This window comes from Xenopus tropicalis, chromosome 2, assembly GCF_000004195.4.
Source record: "Xenopus tropicalis strain Nigerian chromosome 2, UCB_Xtro_10.0, whole genome shotgun sequence".
In the NCBI taxonomy this organism is placed as follows: Eukaryota; Metazoa; Chordata; class Amphibia; order Anura; family Pipidae; genus Xenopus; species Xenopus tropicalis.
The window spans coordinates 113240800-113259478 of record NC_030678.2 but is presented as its reverse complement, the minus strand read 5'-3'; the positions used below and the strand labels follow the sequence as shown (position 1 = coordinate 113259478).

Sequence of the window (18679 nt, the reverse complement as noted above, 5' to 3'; positions counted from 1 at the left end):
ATAGAATGGCAAAAGAAATGTTGAGGATATGGATGACTGGTGTTACTGATTGTTTTAGTCGTTTGTCTCCTGATGGCCCCCTTGCAACCTAGTCTCAAGCGTCTTACTCTTGAACAACAAAAGGACTTCAAGAGAAATTCTATGTTCTGCCACTGATGAGAATTACCAGTTCTTTTGATGCATTGTTTTTTATAGCTTCCTGTAGAAGACAGGCCTGATTGAAATATGTTTTCCCAGTGTTTATTTCATCTTCAAGCAGAGTCACATCTTCAGATGTTATTGGCCAACCTAGTCTGTCTAATGCTTGCAAAAAAGCTTCTTTATTATCCATGTATGAGACTGGGACATCACTTTGAAACCTGCAGGTAAAGATAAATGTATGAGAAAGTTACACCACCTGAAACTACTTTTACGTCTCCATCAGAGAAGCCAAACAACTGTATGTGAAAAGTAAAACAGCCTCATTTGTAAATTTGGGTAGGTGATTTATTATTCAGAAACCTATCCTTTAGAAAGCTCTGAAATATGGTGATAAAAACAAATATAACAATTCTCTTACTTGTTATTAGCTAAGATATCATAATTTCATGTTGACGCCTATCCAATTTGGTTTAAGGCTTTTAAATGGCACCAGCCATAAAACCTAAATAGTCAACATAAAAGTGTCAACACCATAACTTCCATTCCATTCTTGGTTTCTGAGAGAAAATTTGCAATTGGTCTTCACTTTTTATTTCCTGTGGCTTTTTAAAGATTAAGCTGTTTGTTCAGCAGCTCTCCACTTTGGAATTTCAGTATGTATCTGTTGCTAGGGTCCAAATTACCCTAACAACCAGGCATTTTCAATGATGGTTTCAATGAGAGAGGAAAATAAATAGGAGAGGGACTGAATAGAAAGATAAGCAATAAAAATGAACAATAACAATAGAATTGTAGCTTTACATAGCAATCATTTTGGCTGCTGGGGTCAGTGACCCCCTTTTGAAAACTAGAAATAGTTAAAATAAATATAGGCAAATCATTCAAAAACTATAAGAAATAAAAAATTCTTACCAATTAAAAAATTGGCATGTTATAATCAATTTTGTAACATACTAAAAGTTAACTTAAAGGTGAACCACCCATTTAAATCATAGCATTTTTTATAGCCTTAAAGAAACAGTAAAACCAAAAATTAACATGTATTAAAGTAATTACAATATATTTACTGTTGCCCTGCACTGGTAAAACAGTTGTGTCTGCTTTAGGAACACTATTATAATTTATATAAATAAGCTGCTGTGTAGCCATGGGGGCAGCCATTCAAGCTGGAAAAAAGGCACAGGTTACATAGCAGATAACAGATAAACTCTATAGAATATGGGGCTTTATCTGTTATCTGCTAAGTAACCTGTGCCTTTTCTCCTTTGAATGGATGCCCCCATGGCTATACAGCAGTTTTGTTTATATAAACTATAGTAGTCTTTCTGAGGCAAACACCAGTTGTACCAGTGCATGGCAACACTATATTATATTGTAATTACTTTTATACACTTTCATTTTTTGATGTTATTGTTCCTTTCAGGCATAGTGTTACAGAGAGACCACATATGCAGAAAATTCGAGGTCCCAAGCACATTAAGTAATAGTAACAACTTACTTGTCTCTTTCCTCCTGTGATAACGCTCTCCAAATAACTAGATTTAGGCGCCTGGCAAATGACACAAACGTTGGATTCAATACATTTTAGTTGATTAGCATAATACAATATAAACAAACAGATTACACAGTTGAAATATCTAGAATGATTTACATTTCAAATGCATTGCAACATCATACCACATCATATCATAGGCATGAAATTAGCATTTACAAACTGAGATAAGTAATCAGTAAGCTCTATTTTCTTCATGCTAAATTAGTATCCTCTGCCAATGTAGTCATTATTTCAGTCACATTGGATGGCTCCTGGAAATCACTACCCTTTTCTGAAAGAGTGTTTAATGAAGATTCCTGAATGTTCATGAATGCTCAAAAAACACAATAAGCTGCTGTATTCAATTACAGCATCTATGGCATACACCAGTTGAAGAAACCATAATATATGGCACAAGTGCATTAACAGTTTCCTATTGGAACTACAAACTACAAATGGAACAAACTTTGTTTTGAAATCAAGCACCTTAAGTGAGGTGTACTACACCATGTGCAAAAGTCACAATAATTAGTTCATTGAAAAAGCAGTGGAAGATGGTGTGATAAATAACATTTGATATATTTGTACAACACATGAAAACTATCACTTTCAGCCAATGAACTAATCCATCAATACTTTTATTTTATCCATGCTTCCATTTTGACAAATGTTTTTCTATGATTTTAACAACATCAGGAAATTCAGCAGTAAAACTGCTATTAAATTTTATGCTTTCTATTTGAAATTGTCAGTATTAAGAAGTGAGTTTTTAATTGTTGTTCTTGTGATTTCATTTTCCTAGCTCTATGAAGGTACTGCTGACTTTGCTGTCGCTGTTCTCCACAACCTTTCTCATTATCTTTCTTAGCCTCCCAGTGGTGTCATAATCCCCACTCACAAAACAACAGAAAAATAGGGCGAGTAATGGTTTTGCCCAGGTAATGTGAACTTGACCAGTATTGGAAAACATTAACATGATTAGCATGATACCTTTCATAATTTGTAACTGCCTTTTCCAACTTGTGTTTGTAATCCTCCAGGTTCACAGCCTTGGGATTAACTAACAAGATATGCTTATTGTCTCCACTAATATGGGCCAAAGGCAATACCTGAAACAAATAGAGGACATTATTGCTTAAAGATTTATAATACACAGACATAGCTTACCAGGGTGTAAAATTGGATGACTGCAGGCCGCAAGGTTAGACTGGAGGGGAGGACCATAAGCTGAATCTCTTTAAGGGCTTATACTGAATAGCATGTGGTTTTGCGCTCCCCTGCACAGGAGAACGCCACCACAGGGTACTACAGAACCAAATATTTATCAGTACGAGCCCTAAAGATAGAGCAAATGCATTTGGGTGGGGGGATACAGCTACAACTTCTTTGAACAATGGATATTTACTACCCTAATTATCCCTAAATATCCCTATTCATTTCTTTGCCATATAACCTAAGCAAATCTGCATTACAGTTTGTGTATAATTACCTAATGCAATGAGTGTCATGGGGCTCTGTATGTTTAAACATAGCTTTGTTAAAACAAACAATTGAATTGAGGATTATTATAATAAAACTAAATCATGTTGTGAACTGGCAAAGCATTGCATGCTGCTGTATAATTACTTTATTGGCATCAGGGAACGCAAGAAACAAAAAAGCTATATTTTTGTTATTGATTTTTATTTTTATCAAAGCTGCATCTAAACTTTTACAGAACATATATTATTTTCTATAAGTAGAGCCCAAGCCTGATGATACAAACATACAGCTGAGCAATGTAATGAGAAACATAATTATTTAAAGCCTGCGTCTCACACGGCTATTATTGCAGATAGAATGCATTCTAATGACAGTTCTAATGAATACATCTTACGAAATAGATTGACTAATACTTTTTTGTCATCCAGACACTGAGAACACAGACTGGCATGATGTTAATGAGCGGCTGCCATAGCAACGCAGATGCACACCACTTAAATTAATATGGTTAATAGAGGGCAGGCAACAGAAAGGCAGGGAAGAACAGAGCCAGCTGTTTATTTTGAAAAGGAAAATTCCAACCAGTGTGTACACGTATACGGTATATATTTCATACACTGATTTTTTTTTAGACAATAAAAATTAGTTATTTATTGGTTGAAAAAAAAAATGTTAAGTAGAGCAGTTTGCATTAAAAGTTACTTTTACTACAGTGTAGTAAGAAAAAGATTGTAAGGCAATTTGCTATGGGTCTTAATTTTTCATTTTTTGCGTATTTTAGCAGCTGATTGCTAAGGTTTAAACTGCAAGTTAAATAGGGTAAGAGGAAGACAATTAAAAACTATTAAGATTAAAAATGAATGAAGACCAACCGAAAAGCTGCTAAGAACAGACAAAAGATTTCGGTGCCACTTCCCACACCCCTGTGGCATGAGGCACAGAGCCAACCTAATCTACCATCCACTTTACCTACAGTGGTTCCTCCGGCACAGTACCATGAACTTTGGGGGTACTAACCACACATGTGCTGCTCCCCCCAAAAAAAAGAAAATTGAAGGCTGCACTGTTGGAACCTAAACCTAAATGGGGGCAGACTTGGAGGTTTTGCTATTAGAAGGCAAAGGAATACCAACCCAAAAGATATTTTAGCAGTGTCTCCCAGTGGAAAACTGGCATTGAAAACATTACAATTTTTTTAATGGTACTGGGATTCTTACAATAATAAATCAATTAATTAACATGCAAGATTCATTTAGAACAGTCACAGCAACTGCAAATTTAAATTTGTCTTTGTGTTTAATTATGATGCTGAACAAACTGTGATGTTTTGTAGTGAAATCTAACTTCTTGTATAAACATGTGTGTATTCAACGGAGATGTATGTAAAAACCTTACTCTTCAATTGAATCCTACTACAGCATAATAATAAGCAGTACAAAATCCTTATTGTTGTAGGGACATGGTTTCCTTGTTTGTTTGCTTGTTCACTAAATTCTTCTTCTCTATTCATTCTAACCATACACAGCCCAACCAAGTGGTGAGAACAATTCTGTTGCTGTGGCTCCACACTGCCACCCAGTGATAGAATCTCAAATGTCTTCAGGAGTTTCTTGCATATCTATTACTTAACACCTTTTTTAACCACCTTTTTCATATATGACTACACAAACATCATGAGACCCAAAGGAACTTGAAATAATATATGTCACTGCTCATCTGAACAAAATTTTACAATATATATTTTTTAGCACTTGCAGCAGTGTTGCCTGTACTGTTTTTTGTATAAATCAATAGCAAACTTCCACTCTTTCTACCATTACTTTCCAAAACCTGTAGAGACTAGGGGTATCCAGTGAAAAGAACTTAGAGGTTGAATATCACACAGCAATGTTATGAGATGTTAGACTTACTAAAAGTGTGTTGCTATAGTGGATAAAGATTACGTCTATAATGTGAGTCCTCTTAAGAGTTCATTCTGTACTTTAATTGCTTTGAGAACAGTTATATGTATTGGAACTCATAATGAAAGATATTTCAAGACAGGAATTACATGGACTACATTGTAATTAGACATTATATATATATATATCGGAGTGATGTTACCTCATCAAACACTTTAGAAAAGATATGCTTGTCAAGAATTGGGACATATTTAGCTGTGTGTGGTACAGTTGTGGGAGCCAGAGAGTCCATTATAGTAAGCCTTCTAGCAACCAAACCATGGATCTTCAGCCATCGGGAAGAAGACATGTCCAAGCAGCTGGTCCAATAAGTGAATAATAATAACTGTCAGTAAAGATACATAAACCTCAGCAGAAAGACTTCTAAATTATATTTAAATAATATTGACATGAACTTACTCTTTGGGTGACTTTTTGGATTTTTTTAAAGACGTGTTGCTGTCAATAATGTTGCACTCTACAGAAAAGCACAAATATAAGTCATAATTTATAAAGGAATGTCTTCAAAATGCTATTTACACACCAGAACTGAACTGGCTTCAGCTATCAGTATGGTGCATTCAAAACCTGTGCTCAAATTAATTCACATTTTTCCTCACAGCACCTTGTGACAATAGATAAATTATTTTGAACACCAATACATCTGACCCCAAAGGCAAAACTGCCAAGATATTATAATTGAGGCATAGAATTAATTAGCAGAGCCACAGAAAGTAATTATATCAATTCTTTTCCCTATAAAATGCAACTGTAGCTGTTATCTGGTATACTTTGCTTGAGAAGATCTCTTTATAAACAGGCCTTTCTACTTTCAATTTTAACCTTCCCCACACTGTTTAAGACATACTTCATCTGTTTTGGCAAACAAATGTGTAAATTATACAGTCCTTTTGACCACTGGTAAAATGTACACCTATTAGTTCCTAATAATATTTAAGTACTGCTCAAAAAACCATGGCAAAAGAGGATAAAAGAAAAAACAAACACAATATTCACAATAACCCAGTGCATTTTTTACTTGGCAGGCAATCATTGCTTGGATATGTGATAGTCCATGGTTTAATTGACAAGTGCCTGACAAGTGACAATACAATTTCTTTCCGGTGATTGCTGTAGAGGTGATTGGGAAGGTGACATTGGTTGCCAAAAAACTCCATAATCTCCCTGTATGCCATTGCCCTTAAAGCAAAGGCTAATGGAGGTTAAGCAAAAAAGTGGTAGAAGAAGTGATATTGATTCAGAAAGGTAAGAAATCAAGAACCAGGTAAAGGTTGGCTAGATCTTACCTTCGTCCAACCTGTTAAGCACACATGCAGGGAATTATGTCCACAGATACAACCTGCACACTCTTTACAAACTGGCACAAGTTTTATGTCTGTATTCCGTTATACCCTGATTCTAGTGGCAGCTGCATAATTTTGCAGTAATGACTTGTGAAAAGCACAATAATGCTGAAATACTACGAAAAATGCACCTTCTTCTTAGTACACATTATAGGGCACCTATATGTATATACATAAAACAGCTTGTATATTGTAAATGACTTGTATATGAAGTTTTCACCGTAGTACAATAATTCATTTATAGAACCTGTTAATAAGTACCAAATGAAATTCACCTGACCAGGTAAGTGTGATGGATTAAAGGAGAAGGTAAGTCATTTTGGCATTTTGCTGCCAATAGATTTGCCATATTTAGTGCCACCTAGAACACTATATTTATTCTGCAGAAAGCATTGCCATACCTGAGTAAAGAGCCCTAAAACTTTCTCCATTTGCTTAGGACAGCAGCTGCCATTTTAATTAGCTTCCTGCTAATTAGAGCTGAGATCACACATTCCTAAGGGTGGGGGGAGGCGGTTCTTAGCATTCTTATGGGAGGGGGGCAGAAGAGGGGAAAGAGGAGAGAGCTGCCTCAGGCTCTGACCACATGAATTAAAGATGTTTCTGAGACAGGTCAGACACCCCAACAACATGTTTACAAAAATGGAGACAAGACATCTTGTGTTTCTTTTGATAGAGGACTCAGTGCAGCATTTCTGTGAGTGTGTATGGCTGTTATTTACATACCTTTCTGATAACACTTAGTTTTTACCTTTCCTTCTCCTATAATGCAGGTTTCCCCACCCAAAACAGATGCACACACATTTCAACTGGTTATCTTCTGGTTTTACACTGCCTTTAACATATAACTAAGCCTGATTCTTAAAACAGATCAGGTAGAGAATCATTATTGGATCAGTGCTGCACCCAACTGTACCATATTTAAGTTCCTAAGTGGCAGTTTTTTCAGGAGAGCTAAAACAAGCACTTAGGAAGGAAAACAGAACACCATAGACAATGTTGGTGTATATATATATATATATATATATATATATATATATATATATATGTTTGTGTGTGTGTGTGTGTGTGTAGAGTTACCTTTAAGATCAGTAGTTGGTTTCATGCTGTTGCTGAGAAAACCTTCCCTGGTTTCCTGGGGCATGTTTATTTCTGTTGGGCTTTCACCGAGTTTCACCCCATGGCTTTGTGCCCTGAGCAGACTAGACTTTGTTTGCTCTGTTGGGGTTGTCAGAACAAGCAGAATAAACAATAAGTTAAGAAAGAGCTGAATAAACAAGAGAGTACTGAACCTTCTTTATTTTTCATTTCTCACATCTAGTTTATTTTTAATTTCATCATGCAGGATGGAGCATCTCAAGTGAGCCTTTGGCAAGAAGTAGTATAAAGCAGAAGGGACACTATTATTTTATTTTTCCTCAGTATATCATTAAAAGCATACTATCATTAAAATAAAAATCTCTAGCATGGGCTGGTATGCTTTTTAAGGAATGCATAATTCTTGGAGGGGGTTTACGTACTAAGAATATTTTTACAGATACCGATAACCTTACTTTTGGTAATAATGTCTTAAATGGGTGAGATAAAAAAAAAACCCCGATCTACTGTATACCTGCATGCCTGGTTTTCTTTCGCCGTAGCTGTCTCAATGAAGTATTCATTTGCCTGTGCAAAGGTGTTGAAGCAGTTGTCATTTCTTGAACTGGCTGAGCTTTTTCATGGTTACTCCTAGTAAATCAGCAGAGGACATATTTGTAAACCAGGAAATGTATGTCTTCTTCAACCATTTCACGAGTAGGCTGTGACATAATCCTTCACTTATGAATATTATGAATATATATAACAAACAAACATTGATGAAAGTGCAGCGTAAGGTGAAAAGTGGAAAATCTTCTGTTTTGCACTTTACGTCCTGCCCTTTTCTGCAACTTGCACCACATGAATACAGCACTGCCTGCCTTTAGCAGTGTTGTATTCATGAAGGGGCAGGTGGGCACATAGGCTTCCCCCTTCTGACCTTACCTATCTCAGACACACAACTTAGTCCATAATTTTTAAACTCTAAAAAATGATTTTAACTAATGACATCCAAAGCACCATTTATAAGGATATAATGTATTATCGCAAAAAATATATGATTCATACATAAAACAGGAAACTGTAAAAGCTACAGTTGGCACTTCATCTCTTTAAAATCACTGACATTAAAAATGCATTCTGTAGATTTAAATGAGTGCTGCAGACTGTACTAGTTTCTATATGCACATATTGCATAGCATGTTTTATTTTATGTGCACAGTTTCTTATAGGAGTGACGTGGTAAACCTATTTAAAGCAGAAGGAAAAGCATTTTGACATTTTGCCTATAGATTAGTCTCTATAGTGTACGATAAAACGCTATATTTATTCTGCAGAAAGCTTTAGCATACTTAAATAAACAACCCTGGAATCTCGCTTTGTTTAAGATAGCAGCTGCCATTTTAGCTTGGTCTCAGTATCTTCCGTGCTGCAGCTCTGGCTGCTGGTAGCTCAAATTACACAGCACAGTTGGGAGGGTGAGAGAGTTGAGATGGGTGGGGGAGGAGGAGAAGAGAGGGGGAGAGAGGAGCAAACTGAACAGACTTGTACTGTGCCCTGAAGGATTTTTCTAAGAACATTAAGTCTGATACAGAAGAACATGTATACACAAAACAAGAAAAGAAAATAAATCCTGTGTTTCTTTTGCAGCTTTCTGTGTTTATGACTTTAATTACATAAACCTTTCTGATAAAGCTTATTTAGTTTTTACCTTTCTACTCCAAAAACATTAATTCTGAACTTACTTATAAGGAGTTTCTTTGTCTCCATTGTGGTACCAGTCTAAAATTAAACATTCTGTGTAGAATTTTTGTACTTTCTGTAGATCTGCTTTTCCCTGTTTTATCTCATTTTGAAGTAGGCAGATGTCTTCACTCTAGAAAACACAGGTTCTGAGCTAATCCAAATAAGGTACAAGAAAGATTGTGTTTTCTGCATTAATTCTAATTATGTTAGTTTTTATGCATATTAATAGGGTTTGGTGCTATAAGATCTTACCACAAAAGGCTGTGGAGCTTTAGGGTCCCTCAAGTTACTTGTGTAGCAGTGAAAGCGCCCCTCCGTTTTGCAGGAAAGCTGATAAAGGAAGCTATTGGCATCTACATCATTACAGCTGAAGGAAATTGTATGAATAGGGACTGATTTCTGAAAGTTCACTTGAGCAAGAATTGTTTCAGCTGGCTGCAAAAATACAAACATAATACTAGAGAATATTTATTTCATAAACAGAGTTGGCTACCTCAGCCTAAATTTTAAATTCTGTTGAATATTTTTCCAAAAGATTTAGAAATTGATTTGTTGTGCTGAAAGACAGAGAGCCATGCCAAGTCAAGGCAATAATATGCTTTAGCTGTCTAAACACAGAAAAAAAAATCCAATATAGTTTTATTTACATATGTTAGAATCCCTAGAGGAGTAAATAATGACTTAAGGAACTTCATTAAATATAATTACATTCTTCATTATCTTAACAATATATTGCCATTTACTATCATGTATATTATAAATAAGCATATTATATGGCCTTAAAGTTAACTTTTAGTATGATGTAGGCTATAATATTCTACTTTCTAATTGGCTTATATAACTTTTTGTTCTGCATCCCTCTGGCTTGGAATTTTAGCATCTGGTTGGTTGCCAAGATCAATATGAAAATGCACTATAGAAAAACAAGCAATAAAAAGTAACCAAGTCAGAAACAAATGTTTGCAGCTATAAATCTGCACTGCTTTCCTATAATACTCCAGCATTTGGCACCAAGTATGACCCTTTCTTTCTCAATTCCCTTTGTTCTCTTGGCCTTTTATTACCCTGTCATTCTTTTTTTGTGGAGAGAGTATATTTATATACAGATGCATATCACACAAGACACGAATTCGAATTTACTCTCTCATCATGTTGCATAATGACTACTGCAGCTCTCTTTTGACTGGCTTTTCCCTCCAGAGATTGCACCGCAATATGCACCGTAATATATGCAGCCACATTTTGATGCAGCTGTTTTCTTGCTTTTTTTTAAAGGTTTTTAATGAGGACCAATAAGGAAGCTGACTGGGAAACAGGCAGGACAAGAGTACTTGCAAACAGGAGCAAATGTATTAAGACACCAGCACATACAAGCCAAAAAGTTGGCACTGGCACACTAAGGTTAACTGGCAGGCAAGACTAAATTGTAGCAAGATAATATATTGCAAGGCAGAGTAAAGGTATTGGCACATAGCACGAAATAGGCAGGCAGGCAAAAGCCCAAACCTAGCACAGCAAGAGTTTCAAAAGGTTTGAAGTTCAGGAATGGTCAGGAACTGCAGGCAATGCAAAAACCCCACTCCAGGAGGCACATAGTCAAGCTGAAGTCCCAATCATGGGGGTACAATATTAAGCTAAAGATCTGAGGACAAATCAGTTTTAAATCCCCACTCCTTGTGCACAGAGACATGATAAAGCTCCATTCCTAGGGACACAGGGACAGGCTGAGGTCCTATGCCTGGTGGCAGAGGGCAAGTCCAAAGTCTAGGAAACAAGTCAGAAGAACACATAACGATACAAGAGAATCAAGAGCACCTACTATGGGCACAGTGACCACAGAAAGCAAACCAATAAACTGGCAAAGTAATATTGGCTTTAATGGTTAGAATTTCATACAATTTAGATGTGATTACATAAGAATTTTCTTCTGAAGCCATTTTTGGCAAAGTATTATGTATGTCACCGACCCATGCCATCATCACCTATGATAATTAGGCCTGTGCTACTATTACACACTACCACCTGCTAAGTGCAATACTCATTGTCATATCATTTTGTTAATGCCTTACCTGCCCCCATCCCTGCACTGGTAAAACTGATTTGTTTCCTTTATAAACACTACTATAGTTTATATAAAAAGTTGCTGTTTAGCAATGAAGGCAATTGGCTAAATGGCACAGGTTAAATAGCAGATAACAGATAAGGTCTGTAGAGCACAATTTTATTCAACAGAGCTAATCTGCTATCTTCTGTGTAATTTGAGACTTTTATAATTTGAATGGCTACCCCGGTGGCTATATAGAAGCCTATCTATATAAACTATAGTAGCCTTTCTGAAGCAAACACAGACCAACATGTTCATTTTTTAGTTTTACTGTTCCTTTAAAGTGATAATGTCACTTTTAAAAGAATAGACACACAGACATAATTCTTCCTTGCTGTCAGAACTAAACACTGTAACCCAAACCTATTTTTCGTGCTGAAAGTGCCAGGTCTTTAGTAAACTAAACAAACTTATTTTTAAAAGTCTGGTAAGTACCTGGTCAGGGCGTCCATCTGTAAGTAAATAAATAGCTTCAGTACTAGAGTCATTAAATGCCACCTGCAGAGCTCTGAGGGTGTTGGTTGAGCTTCCGACCTTTCAAGAAAAAGACGTTAAGACTTTTAATAAAACCAAAGGTTCATTAGACTGACTTGTCCTATGGTTTTGTGTTAAAGAGACACTATCATTCTTTATTTAAGTGGCGTTTTTACTGATTTACTGAAAACAAATCATTCTTTATTTAAATGGTGTTTTTAGTGGTTAATAAGGTTAATATTGCTCAGTCAGATAATTAGGTGTCAGATAAGAGAGAGTCTGCCTGTATAGGTAAATGGGTGTGCACCCATACCATGAGGTTCTCTCTGTTCTCAGTGTTTGAGAGGAAGCCTGAGAAAGAACCAAGGGGCCTGTAGAGCCTGAGACAGAGAGAGTGTCTGAGATTGAGAGACTGAGAATCAAGGGGCCTGTGGTGCCTGAGTTTGATAGAGATTGCCAAGGGGCCTGTGCCTGGAGAAAGGCAGTGGCAGTAGAAAGAGTAGCAGCGAAGCTTACATGGAAGTGATGCGTGGATATAGTAAAGGCAAAGTCTTATGTTCCAGCATTTTTGTTTCCCTGTCTCTTCTCTGCATAAGAAACCTGCGTGCCTACCATTATAAAACTGACACTTATTGGTGAAGATATGGCAAAGAAAAGAAATGCCAATCTGAAAAATGTGTAGTCACTCCAGTTTTATAAAAAGCTACTACAGGTATGGGATCCCTTATCCGGAAACCCATTATCCAGAAAGCTCCAAATTACAGAAAGCGTGTCTCCCATAGACTCCATTTTAATCAAATAATTCAGAATTTTAAAACTGATTTCCTTTTTCTCTGTAGTAATAAAACAGTACCTAGTAATTGATCCCAACTAAGATATAAATAATCCTAATTGGAAGCAAAACAATCCTATTAGGTTTAATTAATGTTTTATTGATTTTTTTAGTATACTTATAGTATGGAAATCCAAATTATGGAAAGACCCCTTATCCAGAATACCCTTGGTCTCGAGCATTCAGGATAACGGGTCCTATACCTGTACTATAGCTCTTTATGTTGTTCATGCTTATTTTTAATAATAATGAGTTATGTGATGTAATTTTGGCACCTCCTTCTTTCACAACACAGTGTGTTCACATTTGTGTTATTCTTGAAAAAGTTTGTAATATAGGACCAAAATCTTGGAATCACAGTGAGGTGGCAGAATAAATGTTTTTTTCAATTATGGTGTGCCATAGTGCTGGTACTTGTTTATATAAATAAAAATATAACATCATATAACACCACATTCATTAATTTATTTGTTGTTCATCACTAAAGACATGTGCGTGCTGTGTTATATGATGTATTATAATTTTCCTCTATATATACAGAATACTGAAGGTCTGTATATATTGAATCCTGTAGGTCTGATCCAGAGCCTTTGCAACAGTAAAATGTAAAATTATTTTTTCAGAGTATTCTCTGCTGTTACTTTTTGACTACTTCACGTAGTGGCAGAATGCAGAATACATTTAAAAAATACTAACTAAACTAATTAATTGCTGCCAAGCTAAAATCCTATATACAAAGAATTCCAGTTTCAGCTGAAGAATATCATACCATTTTTCAGTTTTCTCATCATTTAATATTTTCATAAAGCAACATTTTGTACACAGTATACAATTGCAGAAATGCTCCACTGGTTCAGATCCTTTCAAGGCAAACCTTGCCTCAGAATCATGTTAAATGAAAAGGTCTATTTGTTTATTATTTAGAACTATCTGTTATTCTTGCAGCATGCAAGGTCACGTAGCTGGCTGTCTCCAAATATGATAGAATGAGCCAAGAGTTTTGTCTCTCATGCTCTCATTGAGAATATTTTCCTATTTAGATTTTGCTGTTTATGGTGTTAAGCAGATCATTCTGAGCAATTCACCACAGGCATAAAATTTAGTAAAGGCGATGCATCTGATTTCTGTATTACACTAGATTGCACAAACCAGTAGAGGAATAGAACATTCTGTTCCATTTCATTTGCCACCAATTTGTTCAGTGTTTATCATAAAAGTCAAATTAGCTTTTTGTATTTGTTTGCAGTCTAATGTCTCCTTGCTCTTTGTGTGTGTGTACAGTAGTTGTGCTGTTTAAAATTACTTTCAAAACTTTCAAAAACTAAATGATAGGGATGAACCAAATCCAGGATTTGGGTCTGTATTCAGCCATTTTGGCAGGGTTCGGTTTCGGCCGAATACGCGGTCCTGGCTGAACCAAAGCCTAATTAGCATATGCTAATTAACATTCAGAAGGGTTAAATGTTAGGGAAAAAACATTTTAGCCACATGCTGCAAACGTGATAATTTTTGCATATGCTAATTAGGATTCGGATTCAGTTCGGTATTTGGCCGAACCCAAAAAATCTGGGTTCGGTACATCCCTAATAAATGAGTCTGCATAACTGAATAGAAATTCTAAAAATGTTTGTAATGCTGAAATATAAATTTGTGTAACATGATATTAACAAAGATAGCCAAAGTTCATCTAAGTTTTGACAAACTATTTGCTGGTGATTAAATATGGCTGCAATGCTTCAATATATATTAAATCATTTCAGTTATTTGTAATTGTTATTAAAAACAGCTTCTGTCCCCCCTCCTTAACTTTCTGGAGGCAGTTAGTGGACGGAGCCCTACCTCTAGTTTAAACTAACATACAAAACAAGGGGTGCACATGATGTGAGGGTGGGCCTGGTGCAATTAAGACTCCCCTCTCTCATTTTTGTGAGACCTGCGTCACATTGTCATATGCCCCTTCCATGTATTCCTCCATTTACCTCCAATTTTCAGTGATAATAATCTGCTGTCTGCACAATGCAGTACCTGATTCAATACCAATCCAACACCACTGTAGCATATATTATATGTTACGTTGTGTTTTGTTTGTTAAAATTAATAACATTTGCCATTAAAAAAGCTTCTGTCTCCATCTTTTTGCTACATTAATTACCACATAGCATATTATCTCTGTATTGATGTACATTTATCACAGTTTGTCTTTCCTGCTTGTACTTTGCTTTATTGTAAAAATATATAAAAATATATTATACATATATATGTACACACAGTTGCTGTTTATGTGATCAATTGAGCCTTTTGAGGTTTTGTTGGAGCCACTGCAATTAAAGTTGATTTACCAGACACAAAATTGTTTGTCAGTTTACCTGAAGTTCTTTTACCCAACATGAAGCCTCCTGTAGAGTGTCTTCGGTGACTTTGGCTAATCTTGATTTCCAAGCTTCTACTTTGGAATCAAACTTTACAAAGTTAAACATCAGCTTGTGCTTTAGTTGCTCCTATTCCAAAAAGAACACATTCAATGTATTACTCTTTTCTTAATGGCTTTTTTACTCAGTAGGGAACAAAGTGGATAATTTAAATATAGCATTTGTAAATGCCCCATGACAAAGCTGCCCAGTAGTACTGGGTAAAAAGCTAAAGGTAGACAACTGCATGACATGACATGAAATAAGATAAATATAATACACACGTTATAGATGGTTTATATCCAAAAAATACAGTCATATGAAAAAGTTTGGGAACCCCTCTTAATTCTTTGGACTTTTGTTTATCTTTGGCTGAGCTTTCAAAGTAGCAACTTCCTTTTAATATATAAGATGCCTTATGGAAACAGTAGTATTTCATCAGTGACATAAAGTTTATTGAATTAACAGCAAATATGCAATATGCATCATAACAAAATTAGACAGGTGCATAAATTTGGGCACTCAACAGAGATATTACATCAATACTTAGTTGAGCCTCCTTTTACATATGTAACAGCCTCTAGCCTATAGCCTTTAATGAGTGTCTGGATTCTGGATGGCGGTATTTTTGACCATTCGTCCATACAAAATCTCTCCAGTTCAGTTTAAGAGGACCTGTCACCCAGACATAAAAAGCTGTATAATAAAAGTCCTGTTCAAATTAAACATGAAACCCAAATTAATTTTTATATTAATGCATCCAAACCCATTATAAAGGCATTTAAAAATCACAGCTGTCAATCATATATTGCTTGCCCCGCCTCTATGCCTTAGGCATAGAGGCGGGGCAGACAATAACTTTAGCTTTCCATTCAGCTCTACCTAGATGTCACTGCACATCTCACTTTTCCCCTCCCTCCTCCTCATCTAACTGTGTAGCCAGTGCATGGGCATCTGGTTCCTCCATTCTGGCACATAAACAAGATTTTGGCATGATACAAAGCTTGCATTCATAACAGTGTCCACAAAATGGAACCTGTCTGCTTGCTTTGATTGAGTAATTCCAAGACGGAAGGAAACAAGATTTATATAATTTATATAGAGTAAGTAAAGTTTCTTTTGCTCAACTAACAATATAAAAAATAATTTGGAGTTATTTCTTAGGGTGACAGGTCCACTTTAAATTCGATGGCTGCCGAGCTTCAAATCACCCCATAGTTTTCAATGATATTCAAGTTGGGGGACTGTGACGGCCATTCCAGCATACTGTACTTCTCCCTTTGCAAAAATTCCTTTGTAGATTTCCAACTGTGTTTAGGGTCATTGTCTTGTGGGAATATCCAACCCCTGCATAACTTTAACTTTGTGACTGATGCTTGAACATTATCCTGAAGACTTTGTTGATACTGGGTTGAATTCATCCGACCCTCAACTTTAAAAAGGGCCCCAGTCCCTAAACTAGCCACACAGCCCCATAGCATTATGGAACCTCCACCAAATTTGACAGTAGGTAACAGGTGTTTTTCTTGGAATGTGGTGTTCTTCTTCCGCCATGCAAATCGTTTTTTGTTATGACCAAATAACTCAATTTTTGTCTCATCAGTCCAAAGCACTTTGTTCCAAAAAAATTGTGGCTTGCCTAAATGAGCTTTTACATACAACAAGCGTCTCTGTTTGGCCTCAGTGCAGAAAGGGCTTCTTTCTCATCACCCTGCCATACAGATGTTCTTTGTCCAAATTGCGCTGAATTGTAGATGTACAAATACACCATCTGCAGCAAGATGTTCTTGCAGGTCTTTGGAGGTGATGTTTGGGTTGTCTGTAACCATTCTCACAATCCTCCACATATGCCGCAACTGTGCCTGTGGCCTTCCATTCCCTGATTACATTCCTTACATTTGAAACGGACAGTTTAAACCTCTGAGATAGCTTTATATAGCCTTCCCCTACACCATGATACTGAACAATCTTTGTTTTCAGATCTTTTGAGAGTTGCTTTGAGGATCAGAGAAGAGTCAAACAGAAGCACAACTTGCAATTGGCCACCTTAAATACCTTTTCTCATGATTGGACACACCTGCCTATGAAGTTCAAGGCTTAACAAGCTAATCCAACCAATTTGGTTTTGCCAGTAATCAGTATTGAGCAATTACATGCATTCAAATTAGCAAAATTACAAGGGTACCCAAATTTTTGCACAGCCAGTTTTTCACATTTGATTTAAGTTCCCCTAAGCCTATAAAGAGAATAGAATAGAATTTAACCTACACTATGCAATAAACAACTGAGTGACACTGGGAGCAAACCGATGTGTAACCACCCTGACATATATGTTATAGTGATCAAATAACAAAGGTTCATATATAGAAAATGTAGGCCCATCCACCATAAAACCAAACTATAAGTTGGGAAAAAGCAGGCCATATTAATATTTTCTGCAATACTTTACAACTATATGTGTACTTTTTTTGGAAAGTAAAGAAAAACTTTAAGGATAGAGAAGGTTGCTAAGAGAAGGAGAGGAAACGGAAGAGAAAGAAAAGGAAGCAGTCAAATCTAATGTGTTTAGTCAAGAGGTTAGCATACTTTTATACTTGCATTTATAGTATCTTCCTTCTTTTTTTTCAACAAATTTAACACCTTTTGTATTTTTTATCTAGATATGGAGTGGTAGCATGACAGCCTTACCTCTATTAGCTGGAACATTTTTTCCTTCACCAAAAACAACTTGTCCTTCATAGAATGTGAAGTATCAATAAGAATGTATACCCGGTCTTCAAGAATAGTCCCAAATAGTTCTCTACTCCCTTGCTGTAGCCATTGAATTCTGAAAGAAAAATATTATTAAAAGTCATATTATAAAAATGCTTGTTATACATTAAGCAATAACAAATTGCTATGGAAAATATTTGGATTTTGTCCTGGGGTAAGGTTTCTATGATGGATTAGCCATGCATCTCTTATCAACCACATTCTTAGGGTTTTCTAATGGCAATATAAATATTTCTGCTGAAGGGGGAAGTTTTGTCTTGCAGGGGATTTATGACTGTTTTATTTAGCAGACTAATTGACTCTTGTGTGTAATGAATTAGCTCTCCTTTTTTTTGTACCTAAGGCAAATGGCAACCTCCTGGTTGATCCAGATCAAGTCTGCATTTTATTGAGATTCTGAGGTTCACTTAACTTTACAAGGATAACTAATACTATTGCTATATTGCTAGGTGTGATGCCCTTGCTTTATGAATTCACCACTGTTTGGCAGGAAAAATAGTATGAGCAAGAAAACAACGGCACTGTTTGGTTACTTTTAGTAAACATTGCTGTTGTATATAACAATGAAGAATGCATTGATTTCAAAATCAAATCCCAGCATTTTTTTAACAATCAGGTGACTCCTTAAAAGAGTTGTTCGCCCTTGTACACCATTCACAAATCCAGGGCCGGAACTAGGGGTAGGAAGAAAAGGCACCTGACTAGGGCGCAACAATGGGGGGCAGCAGGCAAGTACTTCTGTCTACCCCTAGTCTGTGAAGTCACGATGTGTCTCTGTAAGTCTGACACCGCTTCCTGTGCCTGT

The 18679-nt window shown here is 36.1% G+C and overlaps 1 protein-coding gene across 2 annotated transcripts in view; it reads right to left on the bottom strand.

The window, feature by feature from the left end:
* The window catches only part of vwa3b (von Willebrand factor A domain containing 3B), a 75799-nt gene that overhangs the window by 43215 nt on the left and 13905 nt on the right, over positions 1-18679 (bottom strand). Inside the window, exons 11-22 of one of the 2 annotated variants that reach the window (XM_002931645.4) lie at positions 17791-17929; positions 15061-15192; positions 11824-11922; positions 9537-9719; positions 9284-9414; positions 8074-8189; positions 7542-7679; positions 5518-5575; positions 5261-5417; positions 2666-2784; positions 1640-1690; positions 167-359 (exon numbers count right to left, since the gene is read on the bottom strand). In XM_002931645.4, the coding sequence (XP_002931691.3) occupies positions 167-359; positions 1640-1690; positions 2666-2784; positions 5261-5417; positions 5518-5575; positions 7542-7679; positions 8074-8189; positions 9284-9414; positions 9537-9719; positions 11824-11922; positions 15061-15192; positions 17791-17929 (1516 nt within the window). The remainder of the gene's footprint in view (positions 1-166; positions 360-1639; positions 1691-2665; positions 2785-5260; positions 5418-5517; positions 5576-7541; positions 7680-8073; positions 8190-9283; positions 9415-9536; positions 9720-11823; positions 11923-15060; positions 15193-17790; positions 17930-18679) is intronic. The other variant, XM_031897019.1, reaches the window with a different exon arrangement.